Source organism: Anopheles gambiae, chromosome 3 (assembly GCF_943734735.2).
Source record: "Anopheles gambiae chromosome 3, idAnoGambNW_F1_1, whole genome shotgun sequence".
Classification (NCBI taxonomy): Eukaryota; Metazoa; Arthropoda; class Insecta; order Diptera; family Culicidae; genus Anopheles; species Anopheles gambiae.
This window is the reverse complement of record NC_064602.1, coordinates 81,584,244-81,610,280: the sequence shown is the minus strand read 5'-3', so window position 1 is coordinate 81,610,280 and position 26,037 is coordinate 81,584,244. Positions and strand designations below refer to the sequence as shown.

At 42.1% G+C, this 26,037-nt stretch overlaps 1 protein-coding gene across 3 annotated transcripts in view; it reads right to left on the bottom strand.

Annotated features, from left to right (window-relative positions):
- LOC1278280 (serine/threonine-protein phosphatase rdgC) overlaps positions 1–25,644 on the bottom strand; it is a 46,081-nt gene extending 20,437 nt beyond the window's left edge. For 2 of the 3 annotated variants that reach the window (XM_317894.5, XM_061656922.1), the window contains exons 1-2: positions 25,521–25,644; positions 11,112–11,691 (exon numbers count right to left, since the gene is read on the bottom strand). In XM_317894.5, coding sequence (XP_317894.5) covers positions 11,112–11,433 — 322 coding nt within the window. In that variant the 5' untranslated portion in view covers positions 11,434–11,691; positions 25,521–25,644. Of the gene's footprint in view, positions 1–11,111; positions 11,692–25,520 lie in introns of those variants that run through there. The other variant, XM_061656923.1, reaches the window with a different exon arrangement.
- Between the last annotated feature and the right edge of the window lie 393 nt (positions 25,645–26,037).

Genomic DNA, 26,037 nt, shown 5'->3' with positions numbered 1-26,037 from the left:
GGACGACTCCGAACGACTCCGACGACTCCGAACGACTCCGAACGACTCCGAACGACTCCGGATGACTCCGACTCCGGGCGACTCCGGGCGACTCCGCACGACTCCGGACGATTTCGAACGACTCCGGATATTGTAGCGCGGACCTACCTTCCGGAGTCGATTCCGAATTTATCGGAGTCGGATCGGAGTCGGCTCCGGATTTTTGCCAACTTTACCCATCACTACTCAGGATAGGTCTACAGAAAAACAAAAGAACAGCTATCATCAAACATCAAACGTATTTTCAAAAACACATATAATTTATTGTGATTTAACAACTCATTTGGTCAGGTTATAGATTATGTACAAAGCACTCCTAAAGTTCTATGACTGTATTGAACTTATTCTGTCGCGATCCTGCAATTGATCACGGATGTATTCCGCTTGCCAAATATTTTATCCAATCCAATAAATGGAATTTAAAAATAATAAATATAAAATGGCAGTGGTTATTTAATCAATATCTAGCAATAAAAGTTCAGCTCATATTCTATCATTTAAGAATGTAAAACGTGCAAGGTAAATGTAAACATACATACATCTAATACGTAGGAAAACATCAACAAAACAAGCGCAAATGAGTGTCTCAGCATTAGCCGTGTAGAGACCGTGAACGGTTTGCGAGATTTAGAGACAGGGAACGGTTCTGGAACTTTCGTTAGGAACAAGGATGAGAACATTTCTTCTCTTTCACGCAAGGGTCAAGGAGGATATAAAAAGCCGCGATCGGCCGGAGCAGATCAGAAGGTTCTGGCTCGGCTTACTGTGTGTATCGGCGTGGAATTGAAAGTGAAATAAAGGCTCACAGTTGTGTTACACTTTAGCTGCAACCTTTAACAGTTTAAATTACTTTAAATTCGCATCTACGATCCCTTTCTACATATTTAATTATAGTTTTAATGTATTTATCAAATCAAACAAATGACACGTAGTATGCCCCAAGCCATAATTGTTGTATACAAAACACCAACAAAGCAACTAACATCGTAAACAATCAAATAAATAAAAACCTCATCAATTGAATCAAATCAACAAAATCCTTACATTGCAAAGTTACCCCTCCACCCCTACCACAGAGGAAAAAGTTTACAGCCAACAAACACCTGCTGTACATTATTCCGCTGCGCGTTAATCAGCCACCTCCATCGGAACGGGCCATTGCATTACAGGGTTTCCCACGATTTATTGGTTGGTACCCATCAATTTTTGGTGGGTTCCCATATTTTATTCGTGCGTTCCCACGATTTTTTGGTCGTTTCCCAGAATTGTTTGGTCCAATTGTATTGATATCCAATCGGAAAATACCAAAAAATTATGGGAACGAACCAAAAATCTATGGGATACGACCATAAAATCGTGGGAACGCACCAAAAAATCATGGGAACTGACCAATACATTGTGGGAAACCCTGTATTGGATTTGTTGAACGATTACTTCCGGCAGCAAACGCTACACTGCCTTTCCCTTCTCCACGCTATACTTCACCCAGCAAAAGCCGGGTGCCCGAAAAGAGGGCACAGCCAAATTTAATCTCGCCAACAAATTAAACCAAAACGAAACGAGCTCCAATTCCAATTATTCCGATACCCCAAAACGGGGTACGCACGCTACACGATAAAATCAATTTATTTCCCATTCCGGTGGTTGCCGCCAACACTTTGCCTCCACACCCCCACCCACGTAGTGGGAAGGAAGCTCAGGAATGTGGACGGGAAAGGGAAGTTAAGGAAATTGTACTTAATTGGTACGCATCGCTACCCAGCGTGTGCCGTGAAATCGAGCCACGCTTGACCGTGCCGCGCAGCGGGAGCAGAAAGCGCCAAACCGGAAGAAATCAGATAATGAACGATCAACCTGCGTTGCCGGCGACGGGCGTGTTGGGCGTGATGTTGTAGAATTTTTTCATCACCCCTGCAGAACGGTGGTCGCGTGATTTTTAGCAATTTTGGATGTTGATGCAACCGTGCCTCCTTACCCTCGGCTGTAGCTAGGGAATTGCACAAAAAAGACGTAATGCTGTATGGCGAAAATTACACGTTGCTTGTAATTATTTCTTTACCGAAAATCCACCTCCATTTCAAACTTGATTTGTATGCTGTATTTTTAACTACAAAACATCATCTTAAATTACATCGTCATTCACAACACACCACAACACTTAAATCACTTTGCAACCTTCGGATTAACCGAGGTGAATGTAATTCCCCGTACAAGCCTTCGATCTCTACTTCATGATTCTACAATTTTAATTCCATCTGCCATCAGAAAGCTCTCAAGATCTAGCATTGAACACTGAAAGGAGAAAAAAACAACTTCCACAGCCGAACGGAAAACCTTCAATCGATGTGGAAATAATCCATTAAACCATATCCCATCCCGTGCCCATCAAGCGGGCGAAAACCAACAGGAAAGCGCACTCGGTAATTTCCTCGTAAACTGCGCGGATAATATAATGCAGAAGGTTACCTTTACATTTCGCACGTCCCGGCCCCCGGACCGCCGGATCGAGGCTGTGATGAGCTGGCACAAGAAGAGTTCTTTCGGTTTGTGTGTGTGTTGTGAATACGGTGGAAATTTCACTCCGTGTGGTATAAGAAACGTTCGCTTAACGATAACCACACACACACACACACTTTATGGGTTTTGTACAGCGATTTTTGTTTGCTTTGCTTGCGCTTCAATATGGTGGATCAGGGCTGGAGCTTTTACGCTTTCTTCGCGCGGGTACAGCATTTGCGTTTTATGAACCATGCTCAGATGATGAAGAATCCTTCATTTCTCGAGCGCGTAAAACATGAAACAAAAACACAGCCAACGAACAGCATAACGCCGGGCATAACTTTCAAACTAATATTAAAAGCACACAGAAGTTATCTTCTGCATACATTTGCTAAGCCCTGTTTTTAGCGTCGTGAATGTTTAGAAAAATGGTGTAACAATTTAATATGTTTTTGACATTTTTTACACATAATTTCCCTACCAATATTATACTTTAAATAAATTAAAGCGTAACGTCTACTTGCTAAGGAACCTATTAGCAAACAACATATTCAAACTTTGCCATTTACCCTAGAACAGCTTGAACCCATTCGAATACGCGTAAGAACGATCTCATCTTTAAACAGAAAATTAAGTTTTCATCCGATGAAAACCGGATACCACGTTCTTCGCTAGCAAATGCCGGCGCAAACCCTACAAACGAATGATAATTTCCCACTCTTTTCGCCCAAAACGGTTCCGGTTTGTGTGTGCAGCGCACCGAAACCGGCTCCTACCAAACCGATTCCCCCTTCTAGCCCAGTTGTCGGCAGTTTTATGTAACCATAAATTTGTGAAACGACAGTTTTGTTTCGCCCAAAACGTGGGAATGACACCGAGTGGCTTTCCAGCTCAACCCCCGGGGCTGTTTTCCTCCTGAATTCCCGCCCGAAGGTACGGGAAACTTGTAATGATGTATCCGGCAAAACAAAAAGTGAAACATTTTTCCTCGTACACAACACCAACAACGGCAAAGCAAAAATGACCACCAAATCTGCACCAAACCAACACGATGACATAATTATTAGATGCTGCTTTCCGTTCCGGCGTACGCTAAAATGCTTCCCCGCGTAGCAAAAACTCCAAGGAACCTGGGAATGAGGGAAAGTGAGTTGATTGCAACAAAAAACCTCCCACCCACGGCTCGCCCAGAGTGGGCCAAAAGTGGGCCCAGCCCATACATTTCACCCCTTTTGGGAGTTTGTGGTGAAAATTAAACAAACTCACTGTGACAGATGGAGGAAATTGAGTTTTCACTTGATTTATTTTCGCTTTGGATGTGTCAGTGCGGGTGGTGTGCGCGCGCGATCCTGGCGGCCGCTCGCCTGCCACTGATTTCGCGGAACGGCTAATGGGATGGACAGGCTCGAAAACATAATCCATTTACGCTTAGAATGACGGCCAACGGTGAAGAAGAGTGTATTAGTGAAGCGGCTCGTTTGGAAGGGTGGTGCAGCTTATGCTGTGGCAAGCTACCTACGCCTTTTCGCGTTTAATTTCATAAGCGAGCGATACTTAACAAGTTTCGTATTTTTGGGACCGGTGGGGTAGGACACTACCCGTGCAGAAGATTGGATCTGTCAACGGTGCTTGTGTTGGACATGTTTGAATGCGTTAAAGAGTGTAGGTGAAAGATTATCTAAACATTTGTAACATTTTTGATTGTAACATATGATTCTCTACGATCGTTAAGGTCAAGGCATACGTTTTAATTATTGTTATTAATTTTAACCTTTTGGCAGTTTCATGATTTGATATAAATGGGCCATCAAGCCGGCTTGAATCTTTGTTCCGACAATAATACTATAAAAGTAGTACAAACAAACATAGCAAAATGTATTATTTCTTGCATGTTCTTGCAACAGAGATTCAAATGTTCTATATCATTCGGTTGCGAGGAAAAATTGTTTTCAACATTTAAGGTTTCTATTTTTCTAGCAGTGTTGAGACTGCCTAGGGTTAATACAATACCATCACAAAACAGGTCCATCCCTTTTCCTACTTAAGTATGGTCTAATTCTAACTTCAAATAATGGATAGTACTGCCGTTTTTATCTAAGAAGTGCAAATACCATTTTAAAAACACAATCATTTTACAGAATTGAAATTGTATACCGAACACTTAGAGTGAAGATAATTGTAAAATTGTTATTGTTACAATTGTTAATTGTGTAATTGTAAAAAGAAGAGAGGCAAGATAATAAAAACAAATTAAAATAATCTGCACAAATCAGTTAAAAAATCAATAAACAACACCATTTCTTATTTTGACTAAAAAACACTCACTCTTACAGCACCAAATGAGCTCAATTACCATAAGAATCATTTACTAATTAAAATAACTGATTGCTACAAGGATGCCCAAACTTCATAAATCAGATGGAACATTGCAAATATATTGAAATATTAAATCAGATAAAAATAATGGGGGCCTTCACGATTCTAGTTAGTTTTTTGTATGGAGTTTGACAGTTGGAGGCTGAAATCATGTAAACTCCATACAAAACCACACAAAGAACTAGCCTGCAATTTTCAGTCTAGATTATTCTAGCCTCAAAGCTAGAATTACATTCGAGTACCTGCTCGAAAACACGGGTTTGTTTACATGTATCCCAAGTTGCATTAAAGAGATCAGGTGATGCAATATAGAATCGAAGTGTATGTAGTCCAGGTGGTCTCATAGCATTTTTTATAACCAATTTTGAGCATCACTTTTTAACAGAACGAGTGAAAACTTTTGCTCAAACGAGCTTTCTGGAGGCTTGACGAATACACAAAACACTCTTAAAATTTTCATTCAGGAACAGAAGCAATAAAAATCAGCCTTCTAAATTATTCACCTTGAGATAAGCCCACCTGTATATTATACCCAGTTAGATAGCTGCTCGAAAACTGCTATACAATGCAAACAGCTGACAGGCTGAAATTTCAGCCTACCAGCATAAAACGGAAAGGACCCCAATATTGAAAAACAATATGTTTCAACAAAAAAGATATTTCTAAAACCTGAATAAAATTCTATCAAACTTTGCAAACAACCTTCACCTATTATAGACACAACAAACGGGTGAAATTGATTCTAAGCGTTTTAATTTAAGCGTTTTTATTTTTTTTAACTTTCCCACAGTCAAGCGTTTTGCTCCTAAATGATTTTGAGCAATAAATGATAGCAATTAAAGTAACATTGTTCAATTGCTCCACTGATCAAATTCTATAATTAAAACCTTCTAGAACTCGACCCACAAAGTGAACGACTTCATCTAAAATTAATTAAACAATTAAGTCGGGTGCCAATAAAATTTTCAATTTAATTTCGTTAAATTCTCAACGTTCAAGTACAGCACGCTCGAAATATAAAAAAAAACAACAATTCGCTCTCTCCCACAAACAATACATCCACATTTCATTCCCCCAAAAACCAACCCTGCTCCAGCCCAAAAGTAACAGCGACGGGCCAAATGTGAAGCTTGGAACACTTCGACTTTTATGACAAACACAAACAAGACACCATGCCGTTTGAACTTAATCAAGCCGGCCCCGGCCGGACGCATCAGAAATCAGCCGTAGAATTTGAATTAATTTTCGTTTAACTTTTACATTACGCTCTACGCGCAACGGTCTGGACCGGGCCGACTGCGCCCAACCGGGAACATCGGGGACGAAATTTCGCTCGCCTCAAAATGTTGCTTCCCTTTCGAGCAGATTAAACCCATCTTGAGCTTCTTGTTTGCATAAAAATTCCAAGTCCGCCAGTCCTGCCCCGACCCGGGGGGCGACCGGTCCGACCCGCCGCCGCTCAAAACATGACAGATGAATAATCAATTACCGGGTGGCATTTGCCGATTCCCATGGTAACCGTCGTGCTGGGTCGGATGATTTTGAAAGCGGCTTTCATCGAATCAACTTCGTCTGCCCCGTCGGTAAAAGTCACAATCGTTTCTCAGCGGACGATGAGGCCTTTGCAGGACGTTCCCCTTGCAAACGATACATTTCGCGCAGTGTAACACCGCTTGCTGGAAACATCCTCTAGCGGCTGGATCGATGGGAGAAGTTTCAAAATCCCACCGCGCTCACTCGATTGTCCCTGTTGCGAGTTTCTGCTTCATTTCCATTTTTTCCATCAAGACGTAAACATGTTCCGAGTTCAGCATTTCTGGTTTTTGCACAGAATGTCAATGTAACAGAAAAAAAACTTATTTATTAGAGACTTCCTTTCAACATTCCCTACTAAACCACTTCCCGTTTGGCTTTTACGTCCTACCTTTCTTCAGCCTAACCATCGCATTACCGGTAAATGAGCGTAAATTTTTATGAATGAAAATACGCAGCCTTCCGTTCCCTTTTCTCTCCCTTACCCTCCCCGTCCGAATTGGCCGATGAGTTTGCCTGTTCTGGCCATAAAAAAGTATTTATATCCTTCCAGCCCATAGAGTGTATGTGTGTACTCCTTTATGTTTGTCCCTTCTCGTTTCGCCGGATGCGTAAATCCTGCCCACCCTTCACGCACCTGATGACTCATCCCGAACCCGCGCCCATCGCGTAAAGGTGAACTGCCGTGGAAATGAGTTTCCTTCCCGAAGGTAAACAAAAAGGCTGGCGAACAAACAAAGTATCGCTTCTCCCTTCATCGGTCAATGGGTAAGTGTAACCAGCTGAGCCCAACAAAAAAAAGTTGGACCACTTTAGCTGACCGACATGTCCCGCACTTCCTACACAGCCGGGTGCGATGATGGATATGCTGTTTTCATGTTTTGCCGAGCATAATTTGCTTGCCTTCGTGCGTTCCCACCGGCTCTGCAGCATTTTTCCTTCCCTGACGCAACGATGACGTACGACGACGTCAGCAAACTGCACTCCCGGTGAGGGGAAGAGAACGTTTGACCATGAGAATGTTCCACACACTCATACACACACACACAGGCTCAGACACAGGCGTATAATAACATTTTCCATTTTGGCCCCACTTCTTCCATTCGGGTGTTTGAGTTCATTTTTTTTTTGCGTGTTTGGCACCGTCCCCAAAAGCTGAACAAACAGAGTTACGCGGAAAGTTAATGGCTTATTGTGTTTTTTTTGGATTTTCGCTCTGTTTTTTATACTATCGCTCTATTTCTGCCTTTAGCATATTATAAATATTCACCCACGGAGGAAAACCACTCGTAGAGGAGAGTCTTGAATGAGGAACAAAAAAAATACGCAAATACAGTCCCATTTCAGATTGTCTTCGTGTTTGTATGTCACTGTGCTTGAAACAAACACACACACTTACACACAAGACACGAAAAACTTTGTCGTCCCGCGGGTGTCTTTGGTGCGAAATTTGGCACGGAACGTGATAGACGCACGGCACGCCTCGAGACCTCGAGGGAAAAAAGACAGTTTTACCAGCAAATTTCTTCCCGAAGGTCACGTTGCAGTTGGGCTTGCCTGGAAGAAGTTATTGCATTTTCCTTTTTCCCACTTGCTCTCGCTCTTGCTTACTCTCTGTCTATCTCTTTCTCGTTCTTGCACGTAAAGTAAAATCACTTTCGGTGTCCGCAAGCAGGACTGATTGGTCGAATATTGTTTCGCACACGGCTGACATCATTTCAGCTCACCTCGTCTCCATTTTATGTGATTCAATTTAACTTTTTCGCTGCAGCAAATTACTCGTGCTTGGAGAAGACTTTTTTCTACTTTGTTCTTTCTTTTTCCCTGCTAAAGTCAACGCACATTTTAATGCACGACGCTTGGAATTTGATTACATCTCGAGCACAGGAGATGCAATAAAATGTACGGTTTCGAAAACGGCGCAAGCATAAAACCATTCCACGCATACACATCGCATTCTACCCAAAACGACCAAAACGTTTTGCTACACTACAAAGTAAGGCTTGCGCTATCTGCTGCTCCGTGCCCGTTGTACTTTATTAAATTACTTCCGCGCACTTTACAAACGCCCGTAAATCCGCATTCCATCATCTGTCGCAGAGCTTCCGAGCGTACATTAACCATCCCGCCACTCACCACTGTACCGATGTGCCGGCCCTCTTCACAGCCTATCGTAACGAGCATTACATTGAATATTTACATTTCCTGGCGCTACATCTGCCCGACCGCTGGCTGCATCGGTTCCAGCTTGATTTCTCCAATTCCTATGCTACAGCATGTCACAGTTTTATTATGGTGCTGCCCCGTGCGCTGCTTTGCTGGTTGCTCTTCCTGCTGCGTGAGGGGTTTTATGTTGCACACCAGAAATCGTAAAACAAAACCAGCAACGCTCTTCCGGGCTGGCATTACGTACGGGTCTAACGGGCAGCAAACTAGTTTTCAATCTCCCAATATGACGTTTCATTACTGACATTAAGTGTGCGTTTGTGTGTGTGTGTGACTTGGAATGAATGGACTCGTTAGCAAGTTGCTTTTATTTATCCACTTTCCTGAAGACTCTTTGTTGTAAGTGAGCTGTACTGTCCTACGGAGTAATTTCATGCTAGTCTGAGTAGTATTTTCCAAAGGGTCTTGCTTCAACAAGAGCTACTGAGAGCACTAAAACTTAACATATCACTCTTCCTCTTAATGGCATTCAGTGATTCTAAATCAAGGAATGTATTAGTCGTGGTCTTAGAACATGGATGTTTAACTCTGTTAGAACAATAATGTACATAATTAGAGTCTCATCTTACTCTGTCATCTTACTATGAGTTGACTGCTTATTGTCGTTTTGTTTAGTAACTCAATTATTTAAATCAAGAATTGTGTGAGAAGAATTTGTTACACCCATGTCAAGACTAATTACTCGTCGACGAATCATGAACATTCTTTATAAAGACTCATAAGATAATTTAAATTCCAAGTGACTTTTGTTCTAAATTTTTAACCATGATCTGCTTGAATGGTACTCGAAATACCAAAAAATGTGGATTTTTGATAAACCATGTAGAAAGAGTCAAAATTTTGTTTGTGCGTGCGAATGACCTTCTTCTATTGGATGAAGATGGCAACCAATTAGTTTCCAATTAAGATTAATTTGCTTAAATATTTGGCGAAAAAGAAGGTACATTTCGTACGGCGTTATTTGGTGAAAATTGTGACTGGTCATAGCCATGAAGGGTAAAGATTGATTATTGGTGTAGATACTTTGGAAATATTCCTGTTTCACGATTTGGGATGGACGGGTTTGGATTGAAACGATTCGCCATTTTTGTAATCAGTAAATCCATTAGCTGCGTGACGAGATAGTGCTGAAAACATAAATCTGTTCATCTGGATAAATTTTCCTTTGAACATTTCAGTTTTGGTTGCAGCTGTATTATTCAAATATAATGTCAAAAAGCCAATCGATTTTTTAGCTTTATATCGTCGATTTTAAAGGTCATTTGTCATAAAGCGATCAGGGCATTAACTGAGTGTATCTATTCGTCAGAAATGTAACGAAAAATGAAGGAGTTTATCCAGAAAACTAACGGTTTGAATGGAACTGTAGCGTTTTCACGAATATCTTTACCGTTAATGTTTGGAACCTCCTCCTTTGGCTTATTATTCCATCAGAGATCATCACGGTTTCACTGTGATTTAAGATTCGATAAATTATCCACTACAAGAACAAATCATACTGATTTAAGGTTTATTACTGTATAAACTGAACTATTCCCTATATCTTAATCGACAAGCTGAAATATAACGCTTTGAAAACCGAATTCCTACCATTTATCCGCTTAAATTCATGTAATTTATCTAATACATAAACAGTTGATAAAGTAAATTCTTTATTCTTTATTTAACTCATGTTTCGGTTGAGCGGGTTTTTTTACGTGCAGCTTTGAACATTCCCAACCAAAGTACTTTACTGGGGCGTTTTACGATTCTAGACAGCTTTTTTATATAAAGTTTGACACTTGGTGGCTGAAATCATTGCATTGCTCACATCAAATTAGCTGCTAAAATTTCAGTATTCTGGCATAAATGAGAGAAGTGGCCCATTGTCTAACGTTCCTATTATCTTATTGTTTAATGATTAAAATTCACTATTTCTACTCATTTTTGGATCATTTTGACCTCGAACATTTCCCATCAAATGCTCCCAACGACTTCAGAGTTTCTTGACCTATGGGTCATATTACCCCTGGCCAAACGCCAGATGTAAGTCGGTCACATATCTCGCTATAATGATAATGAAACAATTTTACCCATCCTGCCTCCCCCGGAGGACAAATAAAACGTTCTCAACCAATTTAGACGGCACAAAGAACGAGCGTAAACTCATTCTATTCCCGTTGGGACATAGCCTTTGCCATCGCTGTACGAACCTCTCCAGCCAGAAGATAATAAACAAAGATACGGCAAATGGATGCTCCCGTACGGGGAATCGTAAAAAAAACCATCGTATCCACTAAACTACCACATATCCCTCGTGCTGCCCACAATCTCCCCGTTGGAATTATTACTCGGATCTCGGTTGATGATGGTGTTGAACTTGAAACACAACACCACAGCGGTCTTCTCAACCTCAAAACACCCCACACACACACACATACACATCACACAATACTTACTTCTTTCAATCTTGGTCATGCTCATGCCCCGGCCACTCTTGCGCCACTGTCTGCACCAGCCCTTCGAGGTGAACAGCTTCAGCAGGCTGCCACTGTGCGGTGTCATCTCGCCGCCCCGCTCGATCTCGGACGACCGGCAGGAGGACGAGTCCTCGAAGCTGGAGCTACGCCGAGCCCGCTGAAAACAGCCACAGTTGCGAAGCATCTTCGTGACCTTCTGCTTCCCCAACCCGCTTCCTCTCGTTTGGAACGTGCTCGCTTGCTTGCTCGGGTGACTCGGGTTAATTTCTGCTCGACGCTTCGATTGTGTCTGGTTCCGCATTCACGCACTACCACCGATGATGCCGCAACCACTAGCACACCGTCATCGCACACACGCTGTTTGGTCGTTGTTTGATTACACGTTATCCGCTTGCACCTTCCACTACCACTTTCGATCCTTGTTTCAACCCTTCGCTCGGTTGATGGTGGTTGATGAAAATTCAATTATCATTACTTGCGCTTCGTGTGCACTTTGTTGGCATTTTTTTTTGTTACACATTCACCACTACATACTAAACCTTCACTATGCTTTAATTCACTTTAGAGGAGACACAAAAATATTAAAAAATACGAACACTTCGTTGCTTCCTATCCTTTTTCAATTACATAAAGCGTTACAGCTGACAGCAAACTGACAGCATTTTGTCCCCTTGCTTTCTACCCTACAAAAAGGTCATTAAACACAAACCCCTCCCCCTACATCACGCCGTGCGTTACTTTGTAACACAAATTACACCTGCCTCTCTTCGGTAATAGGAATCTGATTTTGCGATGAACTTATGCTACATTTCGAACGATCTCTGTAGTGGGAAGCAGTGAACTTTTCTACCCACGCGCAAACACACACACACATTCACAAACACACAATGCCAGCTTGTCTTTGGAGATATTTTAATTAAGTTTACAAACCCCCTTAACGAAGGAGCTGTTACTGGGGAGGCGTTGTGCTCATTTCGATGTCCTTGCCAGCTGCAGACAGTAGAAGATACTCCCACTGTGCCATTTTCCGCTCTTCGAGCAAGAGTCTTCGAGAGTTTGCCTAACCGGCCAACTTTGATCTGAAACGAATCGAAAACACAACAAAGCGTTACTATTTAGAGCTGCTAGACATTCAAGCTTTTTGCGGACTATTGGAGGAAAAGAAACGTACTATAATCGAGAGAACAATTTTGACTCTAGGCTCATCCTAATCCCTAGTGATATGTGCTGATGCACGCCACACATTTCCTTGAATTCGTTTGCACGACTCCCCATGAACTCCGACATACCGCAGGCCCCAAACGCAGGCTAAAGGTTTCGTTCGCCGAACGTCAAGTCGGAATGTCTTTGCACGTCCTACGCTGTCACGTAGGGGAAAAAAGGTCCATCGTACCCAAACAAAACCCAAAAAAAGGACTATCCAAAAGGGCTAAGCCTTTCGGTGGAATTCCTCTTCGGCTCTAAACCCGTCAGCGCCGCATTCAACGACATCCGTCTCACATGGCTGGACCAGCGTGAAACGTCTTGCGAAAAATAAAAGAAAGCAGGAAACCAGGTCTGTTCCCGAAAAATTTATTCCTTTGTAATATGCACGATATTAAATTACCATTATTGAGGTCATTCGCCGTTGACAAACAAGCCGACGTCATGGATTCGCATGGTGAAAGAGGGTGGATGGATGGGGAGTAGCACACACGATCGGAAAAGTGAAGCGAGAGCGCGAGGCAATCTATTCATGAATAGCGCGCACATCTCGTCTCGTAACCTTTTCATTCCGCTGTCGCCAAACCCGCCTCTGCAAATGCTTCGTCGATGGGGGCGCCCGCCGATGGACGATGAGCGCCGCAAAGCCTACGACGAAACGATGAAGCGGAACAACGGCTGTACCAACCGTTCAACCCCTTTTTGCACGGCACAACGGGGAAAGAAATAGCAATCTCATATAGGTCGGAAAACCAGCCGGAACGTACGAAAGCCGGGCAACACAGGGATTTCTGCAGAACTTTACGGCATGACCCATGAACGGCATGGTTCATGAATGGAAGCAGCCCGCACAACCACTACTCACACACACACACACATAGGAAACACATGGGAAGCGATTTACATACCGTGAGCGGGTCCGCATTTGCAGCATTTTTCCTGCAGGCATTGCGACAAATCACGAATCACGAGCGTGAAAGGAAAGCGCAGAAACCTCAGAAAACCCCGCATACTCTTGCACACAAACACACACACACACACATAGAAACACACACATGAGAAAAAGCGCAAAAGGGGAATGAAAGGCCCGGGTGGAGATGATTTATAGTGGTCCTGGCTGGGCGTGTGCGTGCCGTCGGTCCTGTTTTCCGGCTTTCTAGAGTGAAGATGTGTTTTTTCATCAAAAGACCGCCGCCTCGGCAGTTGTTGGTACGGTTGGTTAATAGGTTTTCGTGTACTAAAAAACATGTTTTGGTCCTTCGAGCCGGAGTGTACTTTTTACGCTGCTTACGAGCTGCCATCACAATGAGAGTGCAGTTTCGCGCTCAATGAAAGCTTGTTTGTGGGAATTAGAAAAAAAAACATCTTGTTTGGTAGTTCTTTCAGGGAGGGATATTCCAATCATCATAAAAAAGGAAAGCTTAAAAATACAAACCATCTTTCCTTGTTCTGCTGTACTACATTCACTTTGCTACCATTTAAAAAACAGTGGAGCGCCATTTATCCGGATACCTTTTATCAGGCTGTCCGTTTATCTGGAAAATTGGATATTGGAAAAACATAAAGCTAATAAGAACTGGGTATTATTTTATCAAAACACAAGATAAATTTAAGAAAAATCAAAAATTTGTGATTAAATATATTATTTGACTCATTATCCGTGTTATTCGCATATCCGGGCGAGATCGAGTCCCGATGAGGATATGGATTAGTTTTTCATTAATGGCCCATGCTGCACCTACTTTAAAATTAAATGAAACTGTAACCTCAGCTGCACTCTTCATCGCAGCATACTGTGAAAGCATATTAAATTACCCCATACATAGCTCAGTGAGTGATGAACTGAATTCATAGCGAATCAACAACACATGGGTGCCAGATTTAATTGATATAATTAAATGGCTTACTTAATCAGCGTGCTACACCACAATAAACTAATTTCGAACAAAACAGAACTACCCATGTGCCCACTGCACTTGTGCCTCTAATCATTTAATTAACACTCGCACCCCAAAACAGCGAACCAGAAGGTGAAATTGGATGACACCATCACGCGTCGCGTTCGCATTGCACAATCGCGAACATTTCCCTCGCACGAATAATTTAATTAAAAAACATTCACCGAAAAGGTTATGCGGAACGTGACGGTGACATTTTGCATATCGCACCTGCGACCTGGCATGAAACACGCATTCGCCATAACCCCTACGGCTACGGCTGCGGAGGGATGTAAAATTTTATTGTGTTTTGTAAGCCAGCCCAAGAACAAAAAGGGGCAGGCAACGTTTCGGGATCTTCCCTTAAATTCAGCACCACTACCACCGTCATCATAATGAAAACGCTCGCAGTCTAATCATGAAACAGGTGGTCACAGTCATCATACCGTAGCAAGGGGGCTGTGAAAACAGACACACACACCATCACTTCTACTACTGTGTCATGAACGGTCAACGGCACGACCACGATGTGCGCTTCGCCCGACCAGACGACCGTTCAGACGCGTCCATCAGACAAGTGTGCGCTCGTGTCGCGATTGACTGCACATTTTGCACCTTTGGCGATCGGCCAACCGTGCATTTGGCTGCACACCTTACCGCACGGACACAATTTTTCACACCCTTGGACACTCTTGGCAAAACGGTCCCGTTTCTAATCATGGTGAATTAAAACGCTCGTCCACTTTGCCAACAGCGTGACGTACCGGGCGTCTCCATTAGATAACCACGTGGCGTGTGGGGATAAAAAAATGGATCTATTAAAGGTGATGATGCCTTTTAAAGCATCAATGAGATAGTTTAAAAATTTACTTTTATGTCTAGCGTGAATTGATTTTTATTTAAATTTCAATAAATACAAAACTAATATAAAAATATCCCTAATTTATATACAATTACACTTTACTTTAAAGCGCAAGCTGACATCCTATTTCCAGGCGTAAAATAAATTCATACCAACCAACCGTTCAAAACCTCATCAGTGTGCAAACGGTGTCGTTTCGCCGTATTGCCGCCGGCAGCTTACCGAGACGACCCTTAAACGGTGGTGGACTTATACTTTACTTCTAAATTTACTGCACCTATAAATAGGGGGGCCATAATTTTCGGACAAATTGAACTTGAACGCGGAGGTGTTGCGTTACGTAGGAAAAGAAAGTAAAGGGAAACAAAGATGTGTTTGTGTTTTGTGCTGTCTGTGTGTGTTTGCTGCTCTTTCCCAAACACTCGCACGGTTGCACCAATCGCAATACAGCAATATTGAAACGTACGTTTTGCTTACGTTTTCTTGACTCTCACACATTTCTCGCAGCTCCGTTCGTAGCGCAATCTACAACTCGAGTGGATTGTTTACTGACTATCCTCATCCCTTTCCTTTCTTCTCCGTTTTATTTTCAACCGTAACCGGATTTCCATGATCAAGCATGTAAACGGGGTTTCCTTTCAGCTTCACAATTGAGCGAGCAACGAGCAGTGTAAACACTTTTTCACCTCCTTCACCATCGTACACACGTAACGAAACACCTCGGACCCCGGGTTCGCATTTCACAATGCCGGGACTGTCCTTTGCACGCGAAACTGAATGAGCGCGTACGAGTTCTGTACGTGTCTTTTTTTGGGGGAGGCGGGGATTGGGGTATGCAATTTACACCCCCACGTTAAACGTGAAACAACAAAACACCTAAACGGGGCTGTACGGGCGGACGATCGTTGCGGCAGCGTCGTTTAGCAGCGGTTGAAGAACTGTTGCAATTATAGTTATACGAAACGTTGCAACTGCAATCTTGCAATTCACAACAAGCAGCGTTCGTGCAATAATAAAAAGAAGTAACCACCACTTTAGCTGCGTATGCCACCAAGCGGAAAGTCGTCCACGGTTACGCTTAAAACATCAGTTGCACTTCAAAGCAGCAATGGCAGTCGTCGGAATGCAGTTTTTGTCTTTGAAGTGCACAGTGAGTGAAATAAGAAACGCAAAATGCTGAGTGAAAGCAGCTGATGAATTTGTTTTAAATTATATTGGAGTACGTCTGGAATTTTAAATGGAAATTTAAACCTAGTATTAAACTGTTGAATTAATGTTGCCATCGTTTAGCGAGCGTTTTAATAGCTATAACTAAACAATTTGTGTTTTATTCATACAGTCATAAACAAACAACATGTAAATAAATTGCGGGATTGTATAAAGATTATTTCACAGTTAAATAATTATCTTTAACATCTATTTCTGAATCAAATGATAAAAAAAAACTGAAAAATAAACAATAATTTGTTATACTGATTGCAAATTATTGTGGAAAAATATCCTTAAACCAAAATTTATATTTTAAAAATAAAGTAATAATTTAAAACATGTAAAAAATTAGGCAATAGAAAAAGAAAGAAAAGAAGAAATATAAATTTATAAGAACAAAGTTTGGAACAGCTAAAGAGCTATAACCTTAACTATGTATGACCTATCCATATAATAATTCCATTAAATCGCATGTTTTAGACATTCATACAGAATACATTAACATTTAAACCTTTACACAGATAACTAAATATTTTGAACACAACGCTCATGATGAGTTACTTCCAATAATTCAATTTCCCTTACCCAATTCAGTTATTGCATGCTAAAGTTAAAGCTATGCCTTGAATATATGGAATATATTGAATATGAAATATTGTTAATAAATCCATTTTTTACATGCTGTAATACTTTATTCACATGTTGCCATGCTGGTTCAATAGTTTACAATTGGAAATTATATACTTTTACTGTAATTCCCGGCACAGCAAAGCACGTGCTCTTTATCACTTTTGTGATTAAAAACAAATAACCGTTGCATTCCATCTTGCAGCACGAAATGCATCCTTCATCTCGTATACTTTTCCAGTGTGTTAGATACAAACATTCGATGTTGCTTTCACCGGTTCAACGTCCATTCAAGAGCCCACCAACTGGGAACTGAATCCCAAGAAGGAAAACAAATAACTTCCACCCACCGGAAAGCACACAGCAGTCAGTATACATTCCTTCGTGCCTCATAATCCTCAGCTTACGCCGGTTTTTTTTAGTTTTTTTTTCTTGCTTCATCGAAACTAATCCACAGCAAATCTTTGACCCAGCCGCTGCCACGTTGCCTCTTCTGCCTTTCCCCTACCTTACACCGCGCACAAAGGACAATCTTCCACACCCAATTACTTCGAGTGGCCCATTCCGTGTCTCCTTCTCCGATACCGGTCGGTCATCATATGGTCGGTCGGTGCCTATTTTACCACTCAATCAACAATTTTTCATTTCATTGAACTTCGATAAGCGATTCAAGGAATTTATATCTCCCAGCTACTTCTTTTACTTCGGGATTGCTCTCTTATATGTGTGTGGGTGTGCTCCATATGCGTTGCTGTGAAATTCGGTGCGTCCAGTCGGGCATCGAACGGGCTCAAATTTTCAACGCTCGATTTACACCGAAACCGAGCATTCTCGGAAGCAGGAATTTAAACACTCACTCACTTCCTCCATTTTGAAACCGTTCGAAGTAAAAGAAAAGAATGAGAGAGAGTGAGTGAGAGAGAGAGAGAGAGAAGGAGAGAGATAAAAAGGGATCCATCCAAACCATCGGTTGCCAATTTTTCGCAAGAATACGGAAAAATACGATCAATACGGCTGTCTGTTAAGCCTTCGATAAGATGAGAGAAAATCCTCTACGGTAGAGGGGTGGAACCAAATCCTGAATCCAACGGAAGCAATGGGGAAGAAAGTTGATTTAAACGACCGTAGCAGTTATTCCTTCTAATCGAAACTTCTACATTTAAGCCCGCACATTTAAGACGCAAATAAACTCAACTAGAAGGTGGGAAGCAACCATGACTGAAGGTGACATTTTCCATCACTCATAACACCTTCCATCTGATGCACTGATGGAACCATTTCCCATCGACAAAGGTGCGTCAGATTACGCGGTTTTGGAATGGATAATCTTACCTTGTACATGGGGCTTTTGGGTTCATAATCCGGTGAAAATCTAAGAATATCTGAGCGCACAAGATCATTGACCACATTTTTTACCAGGCTGCTAGCGTGTGAAACTGACATGGCAATAAATCAGTGACGGTTTTAAGGGCGGAGAATGAAAAATTTAGATTTACATATTTGGGGCATCTCAAATATATTTGGGATTAGTAAAGTAAGATTCATTCCCACATCATCCTGTTTGTTACTCCTAATCCTAATACATATGACATAAAACCAGTTTGTACACAAGAGTACGAGTAAGTAAGAGGCTGCTACAAAGCAATTATAGGATTTTTGTAAACTTCAATGAATATTATATGCACAACATTTACATTCATACTGATTTACAATAAAAATCACAATTACTTGAATTTGCTCAATATTCTACTTTATTTTTTGGAATAGAAAATAACTGCAGCTGGGTCCTTTCACGATACTAGCCAGCTTTTTTGTTTTGAGTTTGACTGTTGGTGGCTGGATGTCAACATTTCATACAAAACCACACACAAAACTAGGCTGCGATTTTCAGGCTCAAAGCTAGAATTACATTCGAGTACCTGCTCGAAAAAATGGCAAAACAAGGTTGGGTTTTTCATTCATCTCAAGGTGCATTAAAGATATCAAGGGGAGGAATCTCGAATCAAAGGAGGTCTCATAGCCTTACGGGTAAAGGTTTTTACTTAAAAAGGCATTCTGGTAACTCGACGAATACACAAAATACTCTTAAAATCTTAATTCAACAGCAGAAGCGTTCAAAATCAACCTTCTAAATGCATACACCTTGGTATAAGCCTACCTGTCTATTACACCCACCCACAATGCAAACAGCTGACAGGCTGAAATTTCAGTCTACGATCTTAAAAGAAAAAAGGGGCCCACTAATAGAATCTAATTGATAACGTACTGATCCCAGCATAAGCTTCAAATGGTTTTATTGACGACAGATGGCAACATTCATACCTTAATGTCTCTCTTTTTTTAATTCAAAATATACGACGCGGCCATATCGAAAACATGTTTATCACACAACCAAACAGTCCTTTATTACTGTATATGGTCTAGATGCGATACAATCATCGTGTGACCTTGTAGCTGTTGCTATCACAAGAATATTACACCCACACAAGAATATAAGACTGAGATCTCACGTAATGCTAATCAACAAATCAAAATGATGCATCGTGCAATTGTTTCACAATTAGCATTACCCTTCATTGCCAATATTGAATTACCAGCAAATTTTATACGGTGAACCCTTGCTGTACTTACAAACTACCTCCTCAAAACCATTCTGTCGAATCATCAAATTGGTCGGCGTATACAGTCAATAAATCTGCTCCAATCTGCACCAGCACCAGCGACAATTGAACCGCGTCCAACTAAAGCGCATGCCAAGCCACAAACAAAGCAAAACACACCACAACAAATTGATTTAATCTGACGCTTTAATTGAATCAATAAAACCCACCCGTGGCCAGTGGCGAGTTGTTTACCCCCTACTGTACCAAATACACAAACCTGTCGTAGCGCCGTATGCTGGGCCGTTAATGTCATTGTTTCAATCCCTGGCTAGGCTTTATGCACCCAGCTAAAGGTACAAGCGGCACAGCACTGCAACCGGGAATGGGAGTCAATTTTTAAACCCTAGCTGCTTCCCTATAGTTGTTTGTAAAGCGACCCTAAAACAGTGGTGCGCACACTCGGTAACATCAATCCATTTCGGTTGCTTATTGTGAAAGGGCGCTCTAAAAGTGCGCCCCAGCATGTTGACACGTGACGACAATTTTCAACCCCCCCAGCGCTCGCACGCAAAGCCCGGTGCGCGCAAACCCGACGAAAGATTGATGATGTCGCCGTCACGCCGCAGCATCTAATCCAGCGCAAAAGGTGGAAAGTAATTTATCTCCATTCGGCGTTGGGACACATTACATCATACCAAGGGAGGGAAGGGAATAGCCAAAATAACAGAACCACTCGAACAACAATCCGTTGGCAATCCAATATCCATTTCGAGATTATGTACGGTGCCACTTTTCATGCTCTCGTGTGTTCCAAATATTGGCATCCAATTATGATGTTGCTAGTTGCTACCCTTATTTTGCACTTTGTTCTACAAGTTCTGCATAACGAAGCACTTTGCGCAGCAGACAATTGTAGTCTGAAGAATCCAAATCCAATTCTTTTTTTTTTTTTTTTGTTGCCTCCGCCATCCCGTACGGTTGCTATAGAACGCTGGCCAGAACTCGGGAAAGACTAATTCCGACCTGACCGAATTTCCTACTCGCAGCGAGACGCTTTTTTGTACATGTGTTTATTCCCAAGCCGGCACCATCTCACTCAACGGGACCCGACGGTCTGCGTTCTGGTCTGCGCTGGTAGACAATACCCTACCCCCTCACCAGGGAGCGTCGTCGCTCGACTGACCCAGAAAACATTTGCATTTTGGCTCTGCTTTACGATTTACGGTTTATTGGCCCAATCAGCAGATCAGCATTTATCGGGGTCGCCCCGCACCGTGGAGACCGAGAGACAGCGAAGATGCCAAGATGTCCGCTTAATGTTTTATTGCAATTGCTGAGAGTTATGCCGGCCACCAGAGCGGACCGACAATAAGTGTGCCGCTGTGGATGGACGAGCCGGCACCGGCAAACCGGGTCGATCGATCAATCGGATTGGATTTGACGGATGAGTGCTGACTGATTTTGGCTACCGAAAAGGGAGGAGGAAAGGCAAATAAAATGCGCATGATTTCACCGTTTGTTTAATGCAAATGTGTGTTGATTTTTCTGTTTTTCCTCCGTACAGTTCTTACTGCGCGCAAAAGCGTGTAATAATTCATTCTCCGAATGGTATACCTCCATCCTCGATCGCTCTTCCGATGATCAATATCATTTTTCATCTGTTTGCAGTGCTGGTTCTGGTTCGTATCGGTGGGTCAGCAAATAATTCGCAGAATTAAAACCGCACATCCCAGTAAATCGATTTCCTTTTCCCATTTTGCACCGTAGGTGTGCTGCTGTTTTGTGAAACCGGAGAAGAACAACGAAAGATCGCACTCTAAAATTAATGTCCCACACTTTCCACCATCAACACCAGCACCAGAGCCATAAGTACCGTTTCGTTCTGTGTAATAATGCTATCCAATTTCTTTTATTTTTGTGGCTATCATAAAAGCGAGAAAACAATTTTTCTCCTTCCACCCACAACAGTAGATTGATTTTTCTTCGGAATAAAGCGTTTACCGCAATCGAGCACGGAATGCAATCGTACGGGGATGCGATTGGGATCTACAGTTTCACACATTTGAAATGTTTACCATTCCACGGTGGGTGATTCATCGACAAACGATCAAGTTGTGCGTGCAGCACTTGCACTAATGAAAGAATAACTTTCATTTCGCTTACCTCTCTATTACTGTATTACGCTCTCTCCCTTTCTCTTTGTAGAATGCGTTCGTCTTCAACACACAGGTTTAATTTCATTTTTGACTTGCGAGAAAAACTTTATACCGCCAGAGCAACGCAGCAGGCGAAAGAAAGCAAGCATGCTTCCTCCAAGCACTTAACCTCGCCTACTGTGATGCATCCGATTTCTTTCTCTCTCGTTTTTACGCTCCATTACTTCCTGCAGCCAAACCACATCACTTCCGGAAGAAAGTAAACAAACACTTGTGAAATACGATGCCGAATTCTGTTTCTTTGCTTCTTACCACTCCCTTCACTCCCTGACTGCGCTGTACTTCAGAGTTCACTCAAACAACTCAGGAAAAGAAACGTTTCGTTTTCGGTAAAACAGCTCATCATCTGACCGACGGTAAGTAACATTTTCCTTCCATTTATTTGTTGGCCACTTTGTAACGCACCATTTTGATTGAAAAGAGGCAAAGCAAAAAAAAAAAACAAGAAAATAAAGACAAGCACTAAAACCAGAAGAAACCGTTTTCTTTTCGGCTGTGAGAATATTTCTGGAAATAGCGAAGCGGAGAGTGTCGCCGTGCTTCGCCCGCACGCACACGCGGCAAGTGGGCGACGCATAAACCTACTTTGCTTACCTTGCCAACACCGGGCGAGATGAGCATTTCTCCTCCCACGCATTTTTATCGACCCTTTTTTTGCTGGCACGATGTGAAAGACAGTTGTTGGCAGTTCGGCATCCATCCATCCGGAATGATTCTCGGACTGTTTCTATTTTTTTTTTGCAACAAAAAATCAAGATTGATCCAATTTTGGTTGACATTGTCAATGTGGATTCATTCACTTGAGACACGGCGGTCCCGGTCCTCGGGTCGGTATCGCGCTACAATACTGCTTTGCAAATAATTGCCTCTTAATCTCCCGACGGAGATACTGTCCGCTTCGGTTCACAGCATCCCCAGCACGAAAGTGTCATCTTCGCACGTGACTAGCATATCTCTGTCGGGCTGTGAACGTGGTTCACACTCACTGGATGACGGTGGTGGTATCGTACTGTGTGTTCGGGTTTTAATGCAACGACACACCAGCACCCAGATCGGTTTTGATATCCTAAGGCGGATTCTTATCAGAACGATAACCGAAACCCGTAAGCCGTTGATGGTGCGCCTTTAATAAACAACGCGCACCAGCGTGTTATCTTACCGGAGCTGAATGTGAAAACGTGTAACGATCTATTTTGTTTATTGTCTGAGACTGAGGGATTCGGATACAGAATCCCGTGTTTGAGTCGGGTTGCTTTTGGAAGATAATTTATTCCTGATCAGATTGCAAACATAATGTTGCTAGCAATACGACAAAAAAGAGGTCTTGTTAGTAAATACAACTAAATTATATTGTAACTTTGTTTTGTGTATTTTGTACACTATTTTCAGTTGATATAGATGAAGTTCAAATAATTGTACATTATATAAAACACTAACTGTTTCATATGAAGTATTTCATAATATCTGCCTTGCAAAACACACAAATCTCAATAAATTCTGGATGGGTTCCTTCAAAATGGAACAGATCTGTCTTACCAAACGTTCAAGCATTTATTAGAAATAAAAAAAGAAGATACACATTCTATTAAACAGACAGGGACATAGTCAGACTGGTCATATACCACTAAAATTATTGGAATTATTTTTATGAATTCATTAATTTTATTAAAATTCTATAAAAAACCAGTGTAAGTATAGTAGTGTCCAAAAACAGTATACTTAATAATTAAAACTATTAGAACAAATTTCAACATCTGAAACTTGATTCACCAAACCAACTAATGTGGAATAAAAGCATTAAACAGTTAACATTATCCACTCTCAGCCATAAAAAGACAAGCTTTAAAGCAATTTAATTGCTTTTTAACAGAAAAGTGTTACACCTCTACCATAGCACGATTTGCGACAAATTCTACATCCCAGAACAAAACCACTTTCAGTACTCGATAAAAGTAAACATTTAAAACCTTCAAACCATGAAGAATTCCCCCGAGTAGTGCCGCCGCAAACTCAATTGCATCTCATTTCCTGCCCACCGTTGCCCTTCCGTTGCTTGAAGCGTTATGAATGGTTCGAGCATTCCTGCACGACCAGTCCCTCGGGGCAGCCGAGAAATCAAGAGATCAAGAACGACACCACGTAACGTAGCAGGATACGCTGCTCGAGCACGACCAAGAAGGATGCTTCCTTTTTGCAAATTGTGACGTCAGACGAAAATTGGTTACTTCCCACCGGCGAAAAGCAACGCATTGGATCGCGTAAACGTAAACGCTGGAGTAGCGAAAATATAGCTGCGCGTCTACGTCCTGTTTTACGATATTTTTAGGAGTTTCCCCACACGTACAATACATCATTCTGCAGCACGTCATTGTACAATAGCATGTGATTGCGAGCTTACAAAATTCATGAGTATCAATCTTAAAATGGATTTTTACGCTTTTCTGATGGATCATTTACGCGATTGCTGATATCATATGTAAAAGTAAATTACCCATTAATTATTTTTTTTTATTTTTTTTTTTTTTAATTTACTAGAATTACTAAAATAATCAAAATCAGTAGAAGTAATATAATATTATTTAAATTTTGTTGGACTATTAATTGTTATTTCAAGATTTTTTATTACAAAATTATCCCTTATTCATCTGGCTCATCACATGTTTCACACGTTTCTGACTCTTTACTACACCGACTCCCATATGTGCCATTAGTCTTCAAATGGAAAATTAAAATATAAACCACAAAGCATAAATCCTAACGCTAACCTTCATAATACAGAAATCCACAAATCTTTAATAACCAATATAAATTTTCACCGAACCACACTTTTTAATTAAAATTCACAACCCATAAAAACCAACAAAAACCCAAACTTACCATCAACTAATGCGTTCCACACTATGAAAATCTCCCTCGTGTGTGGGTTTGACGGACCCTTTCTCTTTGTTTGTATGTTGCCGGAAAAGCTTCCCAAACTTCTGTTCCTGCTTATCTACCGAACCGTTCTTAAACCTTTTCAAAAATCCCCCATCGGACTCGGAAGCTCACGAAGAGCTTAAAACCCGGAACCATTCGATGCCCATTCTACACGTCAGTCACAACCACAACACATTCAAACCATTTGCCAGCGCACGAGCACACGTTGGAGGATTAACTTTTCTTTGCCGAGTTGTAAGGCAACATTTTAAACCACGCAATAATCTCTAGCACATCGCACAACAGAACCGAATAGAGAATAAAACTAAACGAAAGCAAAACTTTCATCCAATAAAATCGATTTTTGTTTCAAACATGTAATTTACTGTGAAACACTGCTCCACAGAGCCCCACACACCCATAAACACACACACACACGGGGTAAGAGATTTACACTTTGGCCAGGGGCCTGCGGCAGCTACAGCCGCAAACGGTTCATCCCTTCGCTTAGTCATTTTCAACTTCCCATTGATCACGTGCCGGACAAAAACAAGTGAATAAAAAATCACATTCAATTCCAAACACGCCGCACCCCACCGGAATGGAATTGAGTTTCACCTTTACATACTGACAATATTTGTCCGACCGCTGTTCGTGACACCTGTTTCCCATCTGTAAGCCCGCCAGCACATTCTAGCGCACCGGCACACTTGGCACACCGCTTGCTTCTTCGCCACCACCAGTGGGTTTATATATAAACCCGTGCGAGGGCACTTCATCAAAACTGCTGTTCTATAATTCAAACGCTTCCAAACCTTGGCACCACTAGCACACACGCGCTTTGCTCATCCAACGGGCGCACACAGTCACTGTAGAGCGGGTTGCATCCGCGTGCGTACCCGACGACCGACCGTATCCAACTGGCGGGCAAAGCGAACCGATGTCTTCCGAATCGACCTGTTTCGCATCCCATCCCAGAGGCAGATCAACCGTCTCCCGGTTGTGCGCTTGGCGGCTCACAGCTCTACCAATGGTATATGTGTGTGTATGTGAACGGACGAGTTGCCGCTTGCTTTTCGCCGCAAATGCAATCCCGCCGCGTGTGGTGGTTTCGCGCGCGCACCCGAAGACACAGGCTGACGATAGTCAAAACAAATATCATATGGGACGCGCCGACGCAACCGGAGCGGGGCATCCACAACAGCTGGCCTTGTGCACCCGGAAGGCACAGGCGGCACGATGTTTGGGGCGAAATTTCGCCCCATAATCTATACGCTCTCAGCGCCTACTAACGTTCGCTCTCTCCACGGTCACTCTCGCCCGTGGTAAAGC